The sequence below is a fragment of the Lepisosteus platostomus genome, chromosome 20 (assembly GCF_059453375.1).
Source record: "Lepisosteus platostomus isolate fLepPlt1 chromosome 20, fLepPlt1.hap1, whole genome shotgun sequence".
Classification (NCBI taxonomy): domain Eukaryota; kingdom Metazoa; phylum Chordata; class Actinopteri; order Semionotiformes; family Lepisosteidae; genus Lepisosteus; species Lepisosteus platostomus.
Window position 1 is genome coordinate 3,292,753 of NC_142630.1, and position 20,586 is coordinate 3,313,338.

Sequence of the window (20,586 nt, forward strand, 5' to 3'; positions counted from 1 at the left end):
ATATACATTTTTACAGTGTTGTGGTACAGGTATATTTATAATGATGTCTATAATAATGACCTAAACTGATTAAAGTTCTAAATCAGGAAGTTCACATTAATTACAGCAGAAACTAGCCCACGCAACCAGATCCACACATCGTTTTTCTTCTTCATATAGTTTTATGCAGCACTCCTGGGTTTTCCTAATATGTTAAGATTTCAGTTCATGTTGTTTTGATTGTGGAAGATAAGTTAGAATTGAGTGAATCATATGTGCTCTCCAGAAACCCTACAGGAGTCGCACAGCTTTTGCAGAATGGCTTGTAAACGCCAATTTAAGGGATAATCACTACCCTGGGATATCCACACAGAAGCAAAATTATTTTGGGAAGGAAAATCTTATTCAGTTGCTGTCTTTGAATATGTAGCAATTTTAAACCCTGTAATCAAATCTAGTTTGGGTGAGGATGTTTCTAAGGAGGGAATAAACACAATTTGTTATTATTGGAATCAAGTAAAGCTACAGACAGGTAATCTAAGTATGAGCCAGTGTTTTCTGCTCTGTTTTTACAGATACAGGTTGTGTAAAAGAGAAACGTTTTCACTTTATGAAAAACAATGATTTAAACGAGTAGTCTGTACATATAAAAACGGAATGTAGCCACTTCTGAAAAATGTGTTTGAAAGACATGAAAAGATTATAGGGTTTAAAACACATAGGTCTGATGTGCTAGTGTTTTTTATTGTATAGTCACCACATGAAACACATTTTTCAACAAAACTCTCTTGTATAAAAATGAATGTGTCACAGTTCCTAGGAGTAAATTTTTTTCAGCAAAGGACTCTTGAGGTTAATGTCATAGCCATGGTATTATCATTGAGGAGGATTGTGAAAGACAGACAGCTCTAACAGTGCCATCAGTATCATGAATAATTAGTTCCTCTAATTATTCAATATACTTTTTTTCTGTCTGAGATTCTAGTTTGGTGATTTCACATGAGATGCTCACACAGTACTGTTCATCTCATAAACTCTTGTTCTAATGTTTCAGACATTCCTCCTATTTGTAAAAACCTCTCCAGTATCTAATTGTCTCCATATTATGGGAATACTACTCCGTATATTTTACTGGGTCGACATTCCTTTTGTCTATAAAATAGCAGTGCACGTTTTTTGACATCGTGCAGTTTGTAGATTCATAATCACATAACCACATCTTGGCCAGTGCTCCCTATGTCGGAGTTCTGCTGATTAAAAAATACACAGGCTGCAATTTGGAAAGACTGTACCTATAAAGCTAAAAAATAATCAGTGCCATTACTCAATGTAAGATCCATGTACAAGCGGTTTTTAAGATAACAGGAAGTACACAACATAGAAAAAGATTACTATTGAAATAGCATGTGTGATTGTATATAGCATAAATGATTATATCATGAACAGAACCTCACACACACTTTTCTATGATGTGGTGACAAAAGATGTATATAGTGTATAGTTTAGCTTTTTTAAATGGCTTTATATGAGCCTAATGAATGTTTTGCAAAATAGAAACCTATAGTACTAGAAAATGTTAGGATGCTTATCAAATTCAGAACAGATTTTCAGATTTAACCCATACTCCAAATAAATGTAATCCCTCTGCCTATTCTAATCCCTAGAATATGATACTATCACTAATCTATGTGTGGACTTTAAGTTATAGATAAGTGGCTTCCTGATGCATTTGACTTTTTTCCATGAGGAAATCTGGAGCTAAAGATCCGCCAGAGGAAAGGCTTGATGAATAGAGCCCATTAGAGGGAGATCGTGAATTCAAGAAATAATTCATATGAGGTGTAGACAAATCAATAGATGAATTAATGAAAGAGTGGATTTCAATGTAAACTGTATGCCTTTAGATGCGTTTTTAAAAATGTTTCTGTAGTCTACAGTAGGAGCACTGTTCGTGTTAAGCAACAGTGAAACGTTTCAGGCCACAAGAAAATCTGTTCCTGGAAGGGATGTGTTTGTTACCAGATGTTGTCTGAGGCTCTGTACCTCTATGTTTTCTATGCATATGAAGTGACTGGTGTTAGAAGCTGATACTGAGAACAAATCAAATTCTTTCTTTCTGCGCGTGACATAGAAAATGCTATATTTAACAGCTGCCATTTTAAACTCTTATATTGGTTAGAACAGCTGCTTACAATCCCTTCTTAACCTAGCAAGTTCCAAATCTTTTGCATTTAATCACTAATCCCTAAGCACTAGCACTAGTAATAAAGCAGCCGGCAAAAATCGAAAAGAAAACGCTGAAAGTATTAGCTGTAAGCACCATTAATGAATTGTTTAAAACAGTGTTCCACAAATCTGAGCTGTCTCTCAGTGTGACAGATGTAAAAATGAATTATTTGATAGACTTCATCTAAATTGTCATGCCCTTTACATGTATGAATATTTGACCATAATACAACAATAACCGTTAACACAAAACTGACCCTGGCCTTTACATGCAACTAACATTATAACTCAATCAAGTTTCAGGAAAGTAACCACTGCGATTGTTTTGGGTGTTTTATTCAGAATGCACATGGTTGCTTTTCAGGAACAAGCTCTAGTGCTGTGAAATGTTTCTGTAAGTTGTACATGGTGTCTTAAGGTGAGAGCGAGTTGGTTTTCGCCCAGAACCAACCTAACACTGAATAATGGCCGTGTTTATTGCGCTGTTTATTTTTGAAATACCGATTAAGTCAATTTCTCATGTGTGAACTTTATATTGTAATAAAGAAATAAAACACTAAAAATGGGTAGTATGGGTACTATCTGTTTTTTTAGCCTGTTCATCTAAAGGTTGATTTGTTATAAGATCATTTAATAGGAGACCTCTTTATACTCGGTAGCTTCTTAGATTTCCATGAAAATAGAAAAGTACCACTCTTCAAACGTGTTTCTAGTTCATAGTCCTGTGAGTTTAGACAGCCTAAACTCTGAACTGCATCACATATCAGTACTGTGTATCCTGGGCTCTGTTTTTCTTTAAATGAAAAGTGAACTTTTAGCATTTGGTTTAATCTTTAAAAAAATCCATTATTTATAATTGGAGCTTTACTTTTTCCAAAGACTTTGCAGTGAGTTGATTGGCTTTCTGTGATGAAGCACAAATGATTAGTAATTCTCCTTGTATTTTTCTACTTAAAAATAACCTTACCTAGCAATTACTGTAACTGTTCGTAAAGACCAGTATCAACTCAGTTTACTTTGGTGTCAATTTGTCCTAAAATTAACAACAGTGGTTTTCAGCACAATTACTCCCCTGAGTTATTTGCTTTATTTATACGTTTGGTTATAGATGAAGGATATCCTAACCACGACTCACACATTCTTCCTCTAGCAGGCTTATCAGGGTTCTTTCAAAACAGCATCAGTCACAGCATCCAAAGAAAAATCATTTCACATTACATATATGCACTGGTGGAAGAGAGTTTATGATAAGAAGCAGACAGCCCATTTAGTTTACTGCAACTGCTTTAAATGTGAATTGTTGCAATACTTTACTCTGCACACAGTGCGTAAAAATAGCAATAGCAGTGCTTTTCTACACATTTTTTCATTATACATGTGTAGAACATGGTGTCAGTAAACTATAATTTTACCAGTTTTTGCTTCTGTGCTTATACCTTTGGTACACAATAATTACTTGACCACCCCATGGTCAGAAGATGACCATGATGCTATTTTGCCCTGCAGTATCATCCTCTGACACTCTGCCCTCTCATTAGAAAGTAGCTGACCGCTTTCGACAGAGCAACACCAGATGCACGTCTATGTGCTTGAGAACATGCTCCCTGTCAAAGCTGATTTTAATACACCACTCCTGGGATTATTTTGGCCTTTCGCCTCTGTCTTTTTCCATTCTGTCTAGGGAGCAAAGTGTTAGCTGATTGCCTTGGATGGTTGGCGTGTATGTGACATTACCACCCAGCCAGACAAAGTCAAAAATGAATAATGCCGGCAATAATATATGCAAAAAGAATGACAGAATTTACAAGGACATGACTTTGCTGCAATTATTAGCCTCTTATTCATTGAAGACACTGATTGTGTGTTGACAGAGCACTTTTTTTTTATCTTAATTAACCATCACCTGTCGAAGTGACATTTTGCAAACATCTGGAGTAAAACCACACAGAACCAAAGTACCGCACTTGTCTTACCTCTGGACATGACTTATATTTTCAGTTTAGATGCCGATATTTAATCAACAAGAAGGATTAGACTCCCTGACCCCCACCATTCCAGGGTTTCTACTGTTGTTCTAGTCAGCAGATCGACCTGCGCAAGCACCTTCTTGATTGGGTAATTGTTGACCAAGATGTCACCTATCAGTGATGCAGTGAGTCACGATAAAGCCAGAGGCTAATGGAAGAGTTACTCACATAATTTCCTACAGATTATTTTTAGCTTCCTCAGCTGAAAGCCATTGCACGTTTTTAAAAGGTTTTAATTTATGAATCACTGCCTCACACCATATTCTGTAGATTGCTGCTTATTTATCAGGATCCTTGCTAACAAAAAAAAATTCTTTAATGTACAGTAGATGGTACTTTGAACATTTTTTTAAAGAAAAAATACTAGAATATTTAAGAAAATGAGAGCTAAGCAGCGTGTGGTAGAGCCCCTGTGATTTCTTATTGTTTCTTCTATTAATTTTGGCAAACACTGAATCTTCTGCCTCATTTTCTTTATTATCAGCAGGGTCTGTGCCTGGACCTTGATTGATTACTTGGATGAGGTGGATGTGGGTGGAAAGCAAGGACATTTTCTTTGCTCATTTTCAATTTAAAAGATTTTCAGATACGGCTGCCACCATTCATCTGTAAATATTCGCCAATTCAGGTATTTGTCCTGAACTTGGTTTAGCGAACATCAGGCAGAAATAACAATAGTTTCATCTAAGGGCAGAAATCAGAAAAATCCGTCATCTGAAGCCAAACACATATGTATTTCTCAGGAAAGCAAGGTGTGTATGAACCAGGTCTCAGAAAATTTGGGCATCATGATTATTTTCTCACTCACTTTAGTTTAACTTAACTTTTGTCCTCTCTGTATAGGGTACTGTACATGTAAGACAACAGACAGTGTCAAAACAGGCAGATTCAACTCATTACAGGCCATGCTTGGCAGAAAGAAACCAAAGCCAACAGCTGCAGCAAGTGTCGATGGATGTGGACTAACCTTTATGTCCCAGTAAAGACATCTGCTGGAGGCAGTCCTGCAACACAGTTGCTTTAAGTATGACTCATTATCCAGGGTTTTGTCTCTATTAGTTTGCTTTCTCTCAAGTACTTCATTTTTTTTCTAAAACAAATGTTATTCTGGGCCATTTTAAACCAACAGTTCACCATATTAAAAACAGAGCTACATTATTGGCCTGTTTATTCTTCTTTATCACGTTTTAGACTTCCCACTGTTTCTGTGACTAGCCTGCTATTTACGTCAGTCATAATTTCACCAGCTAGGATTTTTCATTGGGGCAGAAAGAAGTGAGTGAACCAACCACTTGTCTACCCTGCTAAAAGAAAGGAATACATTAAAATAAGGTTCAGTGGCTTTTGACTGAACCTTTGGTATTGCATCGATCTCCTTTATAAAAGGAATCCACTTATTCCTGGAGTTATTTTAGGCAATTTTTTAACATTTTCTTTAGTTGAAATAAGTTGTTTGATGTTTGCAGTTCCTGGAACAACTTCATTATCAGCATGAAGTGATTTTGTACGCTTTCAGACACAATACTCCCACAACTACTTTAAAACAGGAGGTGCCCAATATCATACTGCACCTACCATATGTTTACATAATTAATTGAATGGTTGTTTAATTAATTAAACTTGGCAATACAAATTTCTGTATTGCACACAATACAAAAAGGCTGTATTGTGTTCAAGGCCATCACAGTTCTTCAGCTGTTGGAAGCGAAAGATCAATATGAATGAAAGGCACTAAATATTCCCTCTGTGATATGCTGTCATAATGTACGTAGTATATAGTTTTTGAATTTATCTTTCAGCCAGTAAGGTGAATGAAGTATGGTACACATTTTTCTTTCTGGGATTATTGTGAATGTTGGATTTCCTTGCCCTGCAGAAGGAACTGCTTTGACAAGATGGAGACACTATTTTCATTGATTTTTGTAAAGCAATAGTTTCAGTGGCTGATGCTTGTTACTGTATGTAAGTTTATACAGTATATACAATATATATCAGTATATGTTTTTAAAGCATTTAAAAATATATTACAATTAAAAATATTGCTAAAGTTCAAGTATTTCTTTCTCTTTGGCCACGTTTTTAAAATATTTTATCCAGGAAAATTACAAATTGACTGTGTCCTTCTAATAGCTAATATTATTTCATCTTGATTTGGCATTTAGGGAATCTACTGTATATATTGTACGAGTGCTTCTTCCAGAAAATGTTAATTGTCGTATGTCAATTAGAATTTAATGTGTTTTTACCTTTCTATAGTCTAAGGTTGAGTTCAGATGGAAAACTATGACAGTTTATCCTGGCTGTTCTACCTTATCAGTAGGCGGGTCTCGCATTTATACAGCTGATTGGGCAAGAGAAACAGGATAAAAAAACTTACTTAATGGTACAATAGCAGATCCTACAGCAGAGACTCAAACGCCAACCTTCCAGTTAAGCTTACTACAGCTCACGGCATAGTTATCACAGCCTTGTGTTGTGTGATACCTATAAATATTGCAATATGATTTCTAGGAATGGCAATCGTGAAATTCTAACTTTCATGACTAAGATTTAAAGTATATGTTTCCACATCAAGAGATGTTGCTTACAAATATGGATTGACATCCTGACAGCACAATGGCAAATAGGATTTGAAATGAATACTAGTGTCCATAGCATTCTGTCCTTTCAAAGTATTCGCATGAGCTCCTTCACATTCATAAGACAAGTAAATAATGTGATATATTTGGAAATACACTCCCAATTACCCCTACAGATGCCTTTGAATTTGCTTCTAAAATTTCTGCATGTACTGTAGTGTGGAACTATCCGTATAAACAGATTTAAACTAGCTTAGATACCAAATGTGACTGAACCTTCTCCAGCTCACTTTTCAGAAAATGTAGATGACTTCCCTCCAACACAGTAGGCTGAATACGTCTTTATAATACTGCCTTTTGCCATACAACACAACCTGCAGTACTGTACATGATAATATAAGCATTTTAAATACTAAACATATTTTCACCTTGAATTGTTAATTATGCAATGCTAACCTGTTAATGTCTGAGCATGATATGAGAGGTGGTAATGTGCCTGTGGAAAATGCTGAGTTTCTTTTTGCACTCCTCATTACCTCCTTTTTACATAAATTACATAAAATCTGATATCTCATGGGTAGAAAGCATTGAGTGCTTGCACATTTTCACATGCAAAGGTGATGTTTGCATATATAAAATGGTACCTGCAACAGAACAGGTACAGGTTTATTTCTTGCTGAAAAGATAAGAAAAAAAAGATACAACATTTCAGCTGTGGCGCCTTCTTTGGGTCCTTTCTTTTCTTTTCAGCATAGAATAAACCTTTACCTGTTCCATTGCAGCCTACGCATGCTGACGCAGCTCCCTACTTAAAATGGTACCTGGTTCACTGGTTTTAATCTCAAAGAAATGATGCCACAGTTCAGATTGAGTCAAAGGTAGCACACTAGGGTATTATTATAGTGTTAAAATCAGGGTCCACCCATTCATTTGATATCTCTAAACCACAGGAGTGTTAATGATGGACTCAGGTATTCATGATTGCCCTGGATGAAGTTAAGCTACCTTCAGTGATAGCTTGATGTTAGGTTTTGGTTGAATAAATCCACACATATTTTTCTAAAGTCCTTGATAAAAGCCATACCTGTATGTTGTAAAGCATTAAAACACTTTCAGTGTAGCATTTTCAATACAACCGTTGCACTGCAACATTTATTCTGTATGAGATAATCAGTTTCATGGATTCTGAGAATGTTTTTGGCATATATTCTTAGATGTTAGCATCTAATATAAAGGTGGCAATATTTGTAAAAGAGATAATTGCCAAAGCATTGCTTTGTGTTTTATACAGTATATGGCAAATAACATTTTGAGTCAGCTCTGAGGCAGCAAATCTTGTACCACTGGGGAGAGAATGAAATGTGTGGAAACATTTGACATACCCAACAGTGGTGTAATTTGCCTTTTGACATATTGCAAATCCGATTGGAGCAGCAACATATCTCTCCCGATGTTCTCTGCAAGCCCACAGGCACCTGCAACATCGTGGAAGTCACTGTTTTACCAGTGAGCACTCAGAGCCCTGGCGGACTGATCCCAACCCTATCCTCGCTGTGCTCAGCCAGTTGTGCAGTGCTGCCTGGGTGAGTCTAGCCCAGCTGGTGCAGCATGATCCAGGCTTGAACTCTCCCATAGTGCTCAAACTGCACTCCATGCAAGTGCCTTTATTGGTTTAGGCACTTGAGTGCTCCAGTGCTTTGTACACAATCAGGGCATGGGAAGCTGCTTTCGATTTACTTTAGCTACAGAACATTGTAAGTCGTTTTGACACTTTGTGTACACTTAATTGATCATTCATAACAGTGACACTAATACACAAAGCTTTGATGTACTGCATTCACCTAAATATGGGACTATTCTAATTTCTTTGTTTTCGTTAATTGACAGACCTGAGGTTAGGCAATTTCAGAAATCTAAGGTGTATCAAACTTCACATCATCAATAGCATGCTTTATAAAGGCTGTTTCTTGTTTACCAGTTTATGTTTCATTTTGATGTGGATGTATGCAACCAAAGTAGGACAAGCTACATCAGCAGGGACATATATAATAGGGAAGCAAATATTCCAATGCAAATGAGAAACTTATGTCAGTGGGACTTTTCTTGGGCAATAAATTGCTTGTCATATTTCTTTTTTTTAAACTAGCAACTGCATAAACAAGAGCAATTGTTGCTGTGGTGTGTGTCTAGAGCTGAGTTATCAAGTTGCCTAGCCAGGTGTTCTGTCTGTAGCTTCAAACAAGTGTAGGCTGTCAAGGCTATGGAGAACTCGCTGCTTTTAATTCTTAAACTGCAGATGCTTTTTCAGTTCTTAATGATTTGACATTTTCCTCTCCCTGTCCTTGTCTCATAATTCTTCTTTATTATTATTATAATGAGTCTTGCCAAGACGGAGGCATGCTGTTCCGTAGCAAAGGGACTTGCTTTGGCTGTCAGAGAGCTGCAAACTCCCACAGCTCTGCCTACTGGGGGCTGAGACCTCTTTATCCACAGAGAATGCAGGAGTTTGACATACTATAACTCACCTTTCCCTGCTCTGAACACTCCCTTTCCTAAAATACTGGAGACGATCCACTGGCTGTGTCTCGTGGTGTGTTAATGTGTGTAAATTCTTGTATGTTGATCAAGGTTGTGAACACAACAAAATTAGATTAATCCCCTTGTGGATTTCTACTTGATGCTTGTACTACAACTTGTTGCTGGCATGAAAAATATTATACTGATGTGCAGTGACATTATTATTCCCTTGAGTTGACTCTGAGTGCTCAAAAACAAGCTTATTCAGTAATCTTAAATTATTATGACCATTCTCTTAATTCTTTATGGGGCTCCTTAGAACTCAAGCCAATTGGAAAAGATTACAGCCTTGTTTTCTGTCCATTCAAGCTGGACAATGCTGTATCTCTTCTCTGGATTTAGATCGTCAGTCTTTGTTTTTTGAGCAATAATGGTGCAACGTGGTGGGTTCTGGGTTCGATTCTAGCTATGGGTGTTTCTGCATGTTTTGTTCCCCACATCCCAAAGATGTGCTCGTTAGGCCCTTTGGGCTCCATAGCCCTGTGAAGGAATGTCGTTGTGTGGCTTCAGTCCTGCCCTGTGTTTCTGAGCTTGGCTCCAACTTTGCCGCCACATCAGGTTAAATGTCTTCCTGATAATAGACAGCCAGAAGAATCCTACTACTAATAAAGACTACGAGGAGACCTGATACAGATATTCAAAATCCTCATAGACACTCAGCACCAAGTGAGCTTCTTCATAATAAACAGTGATATGAACGGGAGGTTACGTGTGGAAACTATGTGGAAGTGCATTTAAAACTGAGAACAGGAGGCATGTCTTCCCCCAGAGGGCTGTGGGAGTGTGGAATAAACTCCCCTGCTATTTGGTTGAATCAGATGCCTTGAATTCTTTCAAGAAATGCCTGGATGAGATCCTTTGATCAGTTAATTACTAACAAACTAATAGGCTAGATGAACCAATGGCTTCCTCTTGTTTATATCATTTCTTATGGTCTTATTTGTATTGCCTAATAAAAGCACATATGCCCAATGTCTGTGCAGAAATTTTAAAAATATAGATATCAATTTGAATAAAAGGAGATGTTCAGTACTGTTTCTCTCGATATGCAGTACAAGTACATGCTAATGTGTTGTGTGTGCTGTATGAGTCCAATTCCAATGTTACACCATGCCCTTGTAAGCCTACAGTGAAACATGACACAGCACGATGACCTTCAGAATAAACACTGGATGCCAAACCAGAGAGCACAAGTGGAATGCGTGCGTGGTAGGCATGCGGCTCTGCGTGTCATTCAGAAACAGCGCAGCTTTTTTTGGCAGAGAACACCAATTTTATTTATTTTTGTTAAATGCTAAACTAGTACCCAGCAGTGTCCGATAATGTAGTAAAGTTTTGAGAATCATTGACTGACAACAGAAATATACAGTGATATAAATATAAACCAATATTACCGTGCATACAGTATAATCATTTCTTTGTTCCAAACAAGGACTTATCAGATACTTTTTAAAACAATTTCATACAAAGTAATTTATCTACATTTGATATTTTTGGACATACATATCTGATACAGTTCCACTACTTTAGCAGTAGGGATATTTAGACTAGTTGCATACTGTTTGTGTGAGGCACAGAACTCAATAGTAAATGTTTTGAAGGCTGTGAGGTGATCTGGGAGAAAAAAATAATACTTTTTTTAGACCGAAGGAATTGCCCCTGAATGAATTTCACTTAAATGGATTTTGCAAGTGTTTAGCCTTTTTAGCATGAAGCACTTCTCTGAGGGGAGCAAGCCTCACCGTTTTCCAATTTTGAAAAAAATATCAGGAAATATTTGATAGAGTAGAGAAACAAGCAGTGCTGCTGTCTAGAGAGGCCACTGTTACCATGTTCATTTTTGCAATTTGAAAGTTTCACGGTGTTGTCAATTAGAGGTTAAATCTGCTCTGACACCTAACAAGCAAGTAGTGATCTAATTAATCCAACCTAGAAAATAACAAGAAATGCAAGGAGAAAAAACAACAACTTCAGGTCGCTGTCATTAAATCGTAGTCATTGCTCCTTCAGCACAAAATCTTCTCTGTTCTGTGTTCCTCTGTGAATGGTTTACACCTTAGATGAGTGTTTGCGCACATAAACAACTGGCAGGACCTCAAGGGAAAAGGACATGGCTGTCTACATAAATTGTATTTTTTGTAAATTGGAGTTATTTTTGCAGTGAGAAGAAAAAGTACACATTGAAATGTTCTGTCTTCGAAGATATTAGATGTAATCTCAAACTGAAGAGAAATGCTATTAAGCTGTCAAGTATGCTTCAAACATTTCACTTTTATCTCTTCTGTATTGTTTTCATGTTTTTTTTAACTATCTTAAAGGTCAATCATAGTCTTTGACTATGCGTGCATTACTAGACACTACTGATGTTTCAATGACAGTGTTTATAATTTAAAAGAAACACACACAGCATTTATTAGTCCATGTAGATAGCGTTTGTAATTTATTTTAGTAATGGATCCAGACCATGATCCACCCATCCATTTTCCAACCACTTTATGCAGTACATAGTCATAAGGGAGCTGGAGCCCATCCTGGCAAGCAAAACACACAAGGCAGGACACAGCCTGGACAGGACTCCAGTCCATCGCAGGACAGACACAGACACTCACACACTCTCACCAGGGCCAATTTTCCCACAAGCCAATTAACATACAGTACTAGTATATCTTTGGACTGTTTGGACCTAGTTGTAAAATGGGGCCCTCAAAGGAAGTTCACCTGAACACAGGGATAACATACAGTAGACAGCCACACAGGTAGCACCCCAGATCTGGAGCTAAATCCAGGGCCCCAGTGCAGTGAGGCAGCAATGCAAACAACTGAACCACCGTGCTGCTCTCTCAGCAAAATATGAAAGAAGGAAAAGAAATGGCAGCCAAAAAAGCTTCCTTAAGCTATATTTCGTTTCATACCTGTTGAGGCCTTTACCTTTAATGAAAAGTTGTCAGTTCTTTTTTTACATACTTTATTGTGACAAAACATTACAAAAAAGGACCATCGAATCAGTTGTACCTAAGAGCTTGGACTTTCTTTCACAGTAACTCTGGATGCTTTTCTCAGAATGTGGTTCCCCTCAGGAAATCAGCTGTTAGATTTAGAGTTGCAGTTGACTTCAAGATTAATGACTGTGATGCAAATAAGCAGACAACAGAAGCAGGGTTCATTCTGTGTAGCAGGCCCGTCTCTGTTTTGCAGGATTACACATACTGTACATTGAAGATTTATTTTTTGCTTTGGTGATTTCCCATTTCCCTCTTGTGACTTTGACATTCTTTGATCTGCAGGAGATTCTGGGGCTTGGGCAAAGTCCAGCGTACAGCAGGAAAAGACGGTCCCTCCTGGCTCCACCCATGTATGTAGCAGAAAATGATAGGGGCCCTTTTCCTAAATTCATTGGCAAGGTAAGTCTCCTCTAAAAGTGATGAAGGAAGTCAATTCATAAACAGTCTCATTTGCCGCTTCAAGTACTGTACATTTTAGCTGGTGTTTAAAGTGCATGCATATACAGTAGGATGAGCTGTATTAACATGCTTTTTATGTCTTCTGCCAAGGTGCCTTTATTAAGCCTAACAAGGTCAATGTTTGGTCACAAGACCCATGCTCATTAACACTTTATCAAAGGATTCCTATTGTTCACCAGTAGCAAAACTAGTGTTTTAGATAGCACAAACAGGTCTTATTGTTCTTCAAGGGCTACTTGTTTCCTGCGAGCCTGTGCACAGTTTTTTTTTGCATGTTAAGCTGTTTTTTGTATCTTCCCTGAATTGGATTTTGAAGTCTTTAAAAACACGTGATCAGTGGAACCATCCTTTTCCATCACCACTGCTTGTCCAGAGGGCACTTTTTCTCGCTGTGACTGAGATCTTTCAGGGAGATTCATGCAAAAGATAGAGCAAACGAAGCCTGAAAATATTTCTTCTTCCTCATAATCCACTCTCCTCTCTGTATGTCATCGAGTCAGGACAGCAGCTTCGACAATGGGATTCCTGCATTTTCATATTTCAAATGAAATTGCGGGATTTTCTGGCCCGACAGGGCGTGGCAGGAGAGAACCTGACGGGGGATCAGTGACGCTGGACGTGCGTCTGCGCCAGACTTCATTTCAACTCGGCTGGGATTCATGATCTGAGGCTCCTGGCTGGAAGACGAGATTGACACTTGTCTGGACATCAAATTCAAATCTAGTCATCTGCTAAACGGATCTTATCAGTCGAAAATGTCAAAACAGAGCAAAGCTCACTACGTCTTATCAAGAGTGACTTTTTTTGGATTATTTTGCCTGACAGCCTTCCCCCTTTTTGTTTTCCAGCTGCTGCATGTTATACACCATCATATCCCTACTGCTGTATTTTCACTTACCGTACAGTATGAAAACCATACAGTGTCACTACTGTTGCCACCCTTCTCCTGAGCATGATCCTGAGGCTTGTTAGTGAGAGCTGGTAGGGCCAGGTGTGTATATTCTTGTGTACAGTTTATAGTGGAGAGGGGAGGAAGAGAGCATTCTTTGAAAAACAGAATGGGAGCTGAAATCAGCTTTGCATGATAATTGAATTTGCATATGTATAGTAATTGATAGTTACTCAGCGAGTGAAACATACTTCCTCACAGTGGATGTTTTTTTTTAAGCCCTAAGGTGTTCTTGACTTATTTCAGTGGCGATACTATATTCCTCCTCATCTAAAGTTACACGGCAAACTGACATTGAGAATTAATGAGTTTAGACGTCCTAGGGCACAGATAGTTATAATGGGAGTACGTGGCTGATTACAGTTGTTATTGAACATGATTGCGCAATTAATCCCTTTTTCCTTTCTTAGAAATAAGTCTTACCTTATGTCTAGTCTTTATGCGGCATAGTCACCAGCTTTCTCTTTAGTAGATTACTCTTTAGTCTAATGTATTTTTCTTTTTTGTGTTTTTAAATTACTGCTTTGACCTGCCTTACGTTAGTACTTCAAATCAATTTTCACATGTGATTTTTAAATCATTGATGTACTTCATCTGCTTGTACCACATTTTATGTCCCTCTTCAAACTGTTTTTGTGCCGCCATTACACAATTGGCCTCATTTTCATCTCTTAGACTGTAATCAAGAAAATGCAGTGCCCTAACCAGCACAGTACTTTTTTTTTGCTGTAATAGCCTCTCATATTACAGTACAATACACATTTCTGTTTTTTCCATGCCCTTGATAAAAGCAAATTGTCTTTACTCTTAAGGTGCAAATACCAAGGAAAAACTGCATCAGAGCCATGACTATGAGGAAATAAAGTTCTTCAGTATTTTTTCAGTAGTGTAAATACTGAGCGGTAGTTGGCAGTTGCATCTACTGGCACACAGGTCCAAATTCCGGTTCAGATTCCATCTTTGGGGAGTTTGCAGGTTTTGTTCTGTGTGTTTTCAGCAGGTGCTCTGTTGTGCTCATACAGTTCTCTACTTCCCAAATGTATGCAGGTTAGGCCTGATTGGCAAGTCAAAGTTTCCTCCTGGGCACAAACACACACAGACACGCACACATTCACACCAGGGCCGCTTTGTCCACAAGCCAAAAACCCAGTATGTTTTTGGACTATGGGAGGACTGTACCAGAGCACTTGGCGAAAACCCACACTGACACAGTAAGGAGACAGAAACGCAGAGAGAACCCGGTGCAGTGAGGCAGCAATGCTGTCCACTCTATGGCCTTTGTTTTACTTTTTAAACCAGGTGTGAAGGATTGAAGTGGTGCTACTGCTTTCTCTAGAACAGTGCCTTGTGCTCTACCTGCTCCTTGGTGAATGTAAGCCTTTGCTTCCTGGAGCACTGGAGGCAGCTCACACACAAATACATCCTTATTTTACCATGGCAACAGCTCCATTACAGGGTTGTAAGGTTATAATAAAGAAAGGCTATAGGCTCTTAAAAAATCAATGGTAATACCGAGCTATTCTCTTAGGAAAACACTCAACCTTCTTTGCTGTAAACCCATTGAGGCCAACATCAGTAATTAGCCCCTAACGGTTTGTTCTTTCCATTCAGTTAAATGAAGTATTTATTTTATTTTAAGACACGCTTTTGTGTCCTCAATGAAATTATATATTCATGAAGTCTTTCAGAGGGTGCTTTTAAATAACTGGTTTAGAGCTGGAAATGGGAGACCTAGTCATAGCAGGGGTCTGTTAAGAAGTGTTAATTAGTTTCGTCTCACAGGATGGGAGACATTGACCAAGAGCTATATTTTAAATAAGCCAAATAGCAGTAATGATACACTGAAGGCTGCTTGAAGTTTAACTATGCTGTCTGTGTTTGCCTGAGGCTTGTAGGATTCAGTTGCTATTGTCTCTGACAGGTTCACTCCCTCTCTACATCAGTGAGCCTTCCCTGAAAGAATCAGATAATACAAGATATTCAACTTCTGCTACATTGGGGAGCACACCAAATGGATTTTCCACATGAATAAGCCACAATTTCTCATGCAGGTCATTGGCAGAATATAATATTATTTTAAGATCCTATCTAAAATGCCCAGATATAAGGGGAGCAATTGTTTACAAGTGACCTCTGAAGAAAAGAAAACTATTCTTATTCAATCTGTATACCTTTCTGACTCTCGTCATACAGTATTACGCTGTGACTGTTTGTAGGAATATCTTATGTTGCACCGGTGGAAGGTTGTCCACAGTTTTACATTTGACTTATTTTTAATTGCATTAGTGTTTACTCTATATTGAATATGTTATCTATTAGGATTATGTTTAAACCACAAACTTCAAATTATTATTCAATGAGCTTATCTATAAACGTGGGTTACAACATTGCACCAGTTAGACATCATGTGCTTAATCTATGCTTAGGAACATATTAAATTAAAATTAGCCTTGATTTTTAAAAATTGATCTTTTAATAATGTTTTCAATAAATTATTGTATCCCATTAAAAAAGAGGATTAATTGTTTTCTATAACATTTTTGTTACTGGACTCAAAACTGTGATTTAGTTAGTCATTAACTTCATTAACATTAACATTCATCCATCCTAACAAGTGCTAAAGTAGTTAAAATTCTTAGATATTTCATAGTATGCCGGATATTTTAGTCCAAAAAAGTTCAAATTAAAATTCTAATAGTATTGTACAATACTATGTGTTAAATACAGCTGTTAGCAGTCAAGAAGGATCACTTTGTTCCAGAGATGACCTAAACTCCTAAATCTCCATCCACGGAGTGCTCATTAAAAAGTGGGTTCTCAATCATGTATACATAAATTTTAATTTAACATTTAGTTCTACATGTACCCCACTTTAAAGTAGTTTTTTTTAATGGCTATCTATTCACTCCAAAGCTCTATTAATAAAGCAGATCATCTCAGATGTCATGACAACTGGTGGTTGTCAGTTGAAATGAAACTGTGAAAATAATAAGAAATGAGAGGAGAGTACTTGTGTTGATGAATGACCCGACAAAAAGAGTCTACAGCGCTGTCTGTATTTTAGAAGAGTAAAGCCCTAGATTAATATGGTAGTGGTGATGAGCACAGTACGAGTTAAAAGCTGGTGGGATTTCAAACTACAGTGCTTCTCTTTTTGTGTTGAATTTAACACATGCTTGCATCAAGAGCCAAGTACTCACTCACTCATTATAAATACGCCACGCTCACTAGTGTTTTCCTATCATTGAGAGAAATTCTGCAAGTCATATCTCAGTATCCAGAACATGATTTTTTTTTGTGAAGGCATAATGTAAATATGTGGTCTTGCCCTAAGTTTAAGTAGCTGTCCAAAAAAAGAAGTAAAAAATAAATATCAGGATTCATTTAAAATAATCCCCTAAAATATAACCCTCGAATTAGCATCCTAGACCCTTGATACAATACTTAATACAAGGGTACCATTCAATCAGTGCATGTAGATGCTTAAACAGCAGTGACACACAAAGGCACTTTAAGGAGCCAGTGGCAGTTACCTGCTTTTTCCAAATGGCTCAGTAGAAAGTGTTTGAGAGATGCTGCAAACATCATTGCTCTCATGGAGTGCAGCCCTAGTATCTTGGCCATGCTGTAGAATAGAAATGTAGGAGTAACGTGTGATGAACTCGGAAAACCAAGCTTCTGAAGAGGAGTTAAATTATTTTAATGTTAAAAATGGTTATTTCTGGGTACGCGTTGGCTGCTTCCATACGTCTGTGCTCCACTGCTGCTTTACTTTACCACTTTACTCCAAAGCCACAGGAAACCTTGGTCTTGGCCAACTGTCTGTTAATACTCATAGTCTGCATTGCTGTTTGCGCTGTTAAGCACGGGACTATAGCCTGGACATATCTGGCTGAAGGGCAACAGCCTTGCCATGAGCATTTAGAAGAAGCTTACAGTCTGCTGCAGGGGTGACGTGGATGGTGGTGAATTGTACAGTGCCAAATGCTAGGAATGATGGGACAGGAAGTGATATCAGTGATGTGAGTTGGATATTGTCAAGGTTAGTTTGAATGTGCTAGAAGGCCTAATCTCTTGTTTCCGTAAAACAACTGTTTAGGCTGCTTCTTTCAGAAGGTGTGAAATAACTAACTACTGGTGGTGTTTTCTTTCCTCAAACTTCTCCTGTCAAAGTTTGAATATTATAAAATGGTTTTCCAGTACTCATTGCTGACCTAAGCTGACTGTTGTCAGGGTTCAGAGGCTGCTCCTGAATTGATATGGATGTTTTTTGTGTATTTCAACATTTCTTGATGTTTCCAGTATATTTCTAATCTTTACCATGAATGCATAGAAAGCTCTTACTCAGTACGACACACCTGGGTAGTTTTCATAACATCAGCACTTTTAACCTAATGTTCAACTGCAGCTAAATCTGAAAAGCGCCTCTATTGCACCAATATATTGCCTCAAAAAGATTCCTACAACCCATTTCATTGCGTGCTATTCAGAATGTTCCACTTTCTTTAAAAGAAAGTTAGTCCAACCACAGTCCAGTCATCAGCACATCATAAAGGTACCTGATGACAGAGGTCCTGGACACAGTAACAAAGAATCAGGCTTATACTGTAGGTATTCTCTTTACATATACAGTACAAACCAACAAGGCCTTTATTATTGTGTGTATTAAAATTCCTCACACTTCTTCAGTATCTCATTTGTGGCATAAAGCTTTGATTGATATTCACGTCACCGGAGACTATGGTGATTATGGAGGGTGATGTCTTTAAAGAAAACTTTCTTTTCGAGTAAAGAGGTAACAAAATCAAAGATTGGATGATAGCAGCTTGTACTGTAAATACTCCCAGAAAGTAGCACTCTCTTCTCTGAGACCCTGTAAGACACTCAGGATGACAAGTCTCTGTGCATGCACTGTGGTAGAAGAAAATGTAACCTGAGTTTTCTTTTTAAAAACAAAGCCAGCAGTCACATTTATTGCATGTGAAGGGACTTTCTGTATTTTCTTTTAATGTTTGCAATCATGTAATGGAAAGTGATCTAAATAGGTAATGTTATCCCACTAGAATTATTGTTCATCACAGTTTAATGACTGGTGGGCAGGCACATATGCAGGAGGTGTACAGATGTATCCGTAAACAGTCCCATCTCTGATGCACACTTGACATGAAACATGGCAGAACATCCGCTACCAGCTCCTTGATCACCTGAAAGTTTTTTGCAAAGTATTTTCTTAATTACTCTGGTCGCAACTTTCTACTTCTTCTGTTCTTTCAGTTTCATGCATAAAAGAAAACATGCACACTTACAGTACATTACTAGATTGCTGGCCTGTTGATACGTTTTTACATTTCAGTCACATTTTTTGTTACAAAGCTAAAGTGTCAGGACTAGTCTAGGATCCTCATGTTGTAATCCTAATAAGAGCCTGTAGAGTAGGTTGCAGTACATTTTGCACAATAATAATAATAATAATAATAATAATAATAATAATAATAATAATAATAATAATAATAATAATAATAATAATGTAGCAATAGTAATGACAATAACACTCCATCCTTTTCTTGATTTTTGTGTGTGTTTACTACCAGATTGATCTAATTAGAGAATTTTGCCCTACTTGCCAAGATCTTTATCTCCTAAGAATGTAAAATTCTTAAGGTGACGTTTTGCCCCACAAGTAACAAAAAGTGTCCTGAAAAAAACGTTTTATCGCTTTTATCGGATTTCACATGGAACAGCAACCTGAAATGAGTTTCTGCCTCGGCTGCCCAGGGACGTCTGGATACACTATTCTGCGCACGACTTCAAACAGGGCGCAGGAGAAGTACAAATAGAATATTTAGAAGCTTGAAAAGGATGTGCTCAGCTGTTATTAAGAGGAGTTTGGTTTTGCGCATGATCGTCCATTTATTATGCACTTTCAAGTAAACACTAAAGCCCTTTGCAGCCTGTGTACACTTGTCAATTAAAATTTGACCCTTTGGGTTGATGAGGATGGTGTTGGTTTAGTTTGTCAGTTTGACCCCCCTAGAAAGGCTGCAGTAGTTCAAAATAATGTGGCAAAAAGTAGATTTTTCTGCCCTGTGGTGGTGAGAGACCGATTCCTCCCTGGTTCTGTAGCACCTGACAGGCTTTGTTACTGTTGCTTCCTCTCAGTTCCATTCATTGATGATTTCTTTTTTCACATGGGTAAAAAACGAAACAAAAAGAAAACAAATCTCAGATTATAGCTGATGGATTTGCTGTTGCCCTGTGTTCTTGATTGGTCCCATAATATTTGTGATTGAGATTAATGTTTACATATAGTAAACATATTGTATTGCTAAAATATTGGTAGTACTATGTTTGTTTTTGGGGGGGCAAAGTGGTGCAATGGTTAGCATTTCAGTCTCACAGCACTGGGATCCTTGGTTCAATTCCTGAGTTTGTATGTTCTCCGAGTGTTTGCATGGGTTTCCTCCCGTAGTTAACAACTATGCAGGCAGATTAATTGGTTTCTGGGAAAACTGGCCCTGGTGCGAGAGTGTGAGTGTCTGAGTTTGTGTCTGTGTCTGCTCTGTGACGGACTGGCGTCCTGTCCAGGGTGTACCCTGCCTTGTGACCGTTGCTTTCCAGGATAGGCTCTGGTCCCCTGGCGACCCTGAACTGGACACAGTGGGTATAAAATGGATGGATGGAAGTCAGCTTTTCATGCTGCTAGAATGTTACCTGTTTGCTGTTTTCCTTTTAACTACAGTATCTAACTTACACGACATAATAAATCATTCTTTCTTTTGAAGCTTAGG

The 20,586-nt window shown here is 37.8% G+C and overlaps 1 protein-coding gene across 1 annotated transcript in view; it reads left to right on the plus strand.

The window, feature by feature from the left end:
• Window positions 1-20,586, plus strand: part of cdh13 (cadherin 13, H-cadherin (heart)) — a 405,276-nt gene that overhangs the window by 142,866 nt on the left and 241,824 nt on the right. Inside the window, exon 4 of the mRNA XM_088614488.1 lies at window positions 12,673-12,789. Coding sequence (XP_088470614.1) covers window positions 12,673-12,789 — 117 coding nt within the window. The remainder of the gene's footprint in view (window positions 1-12,672; window positions 12,790-20,586) is intronic.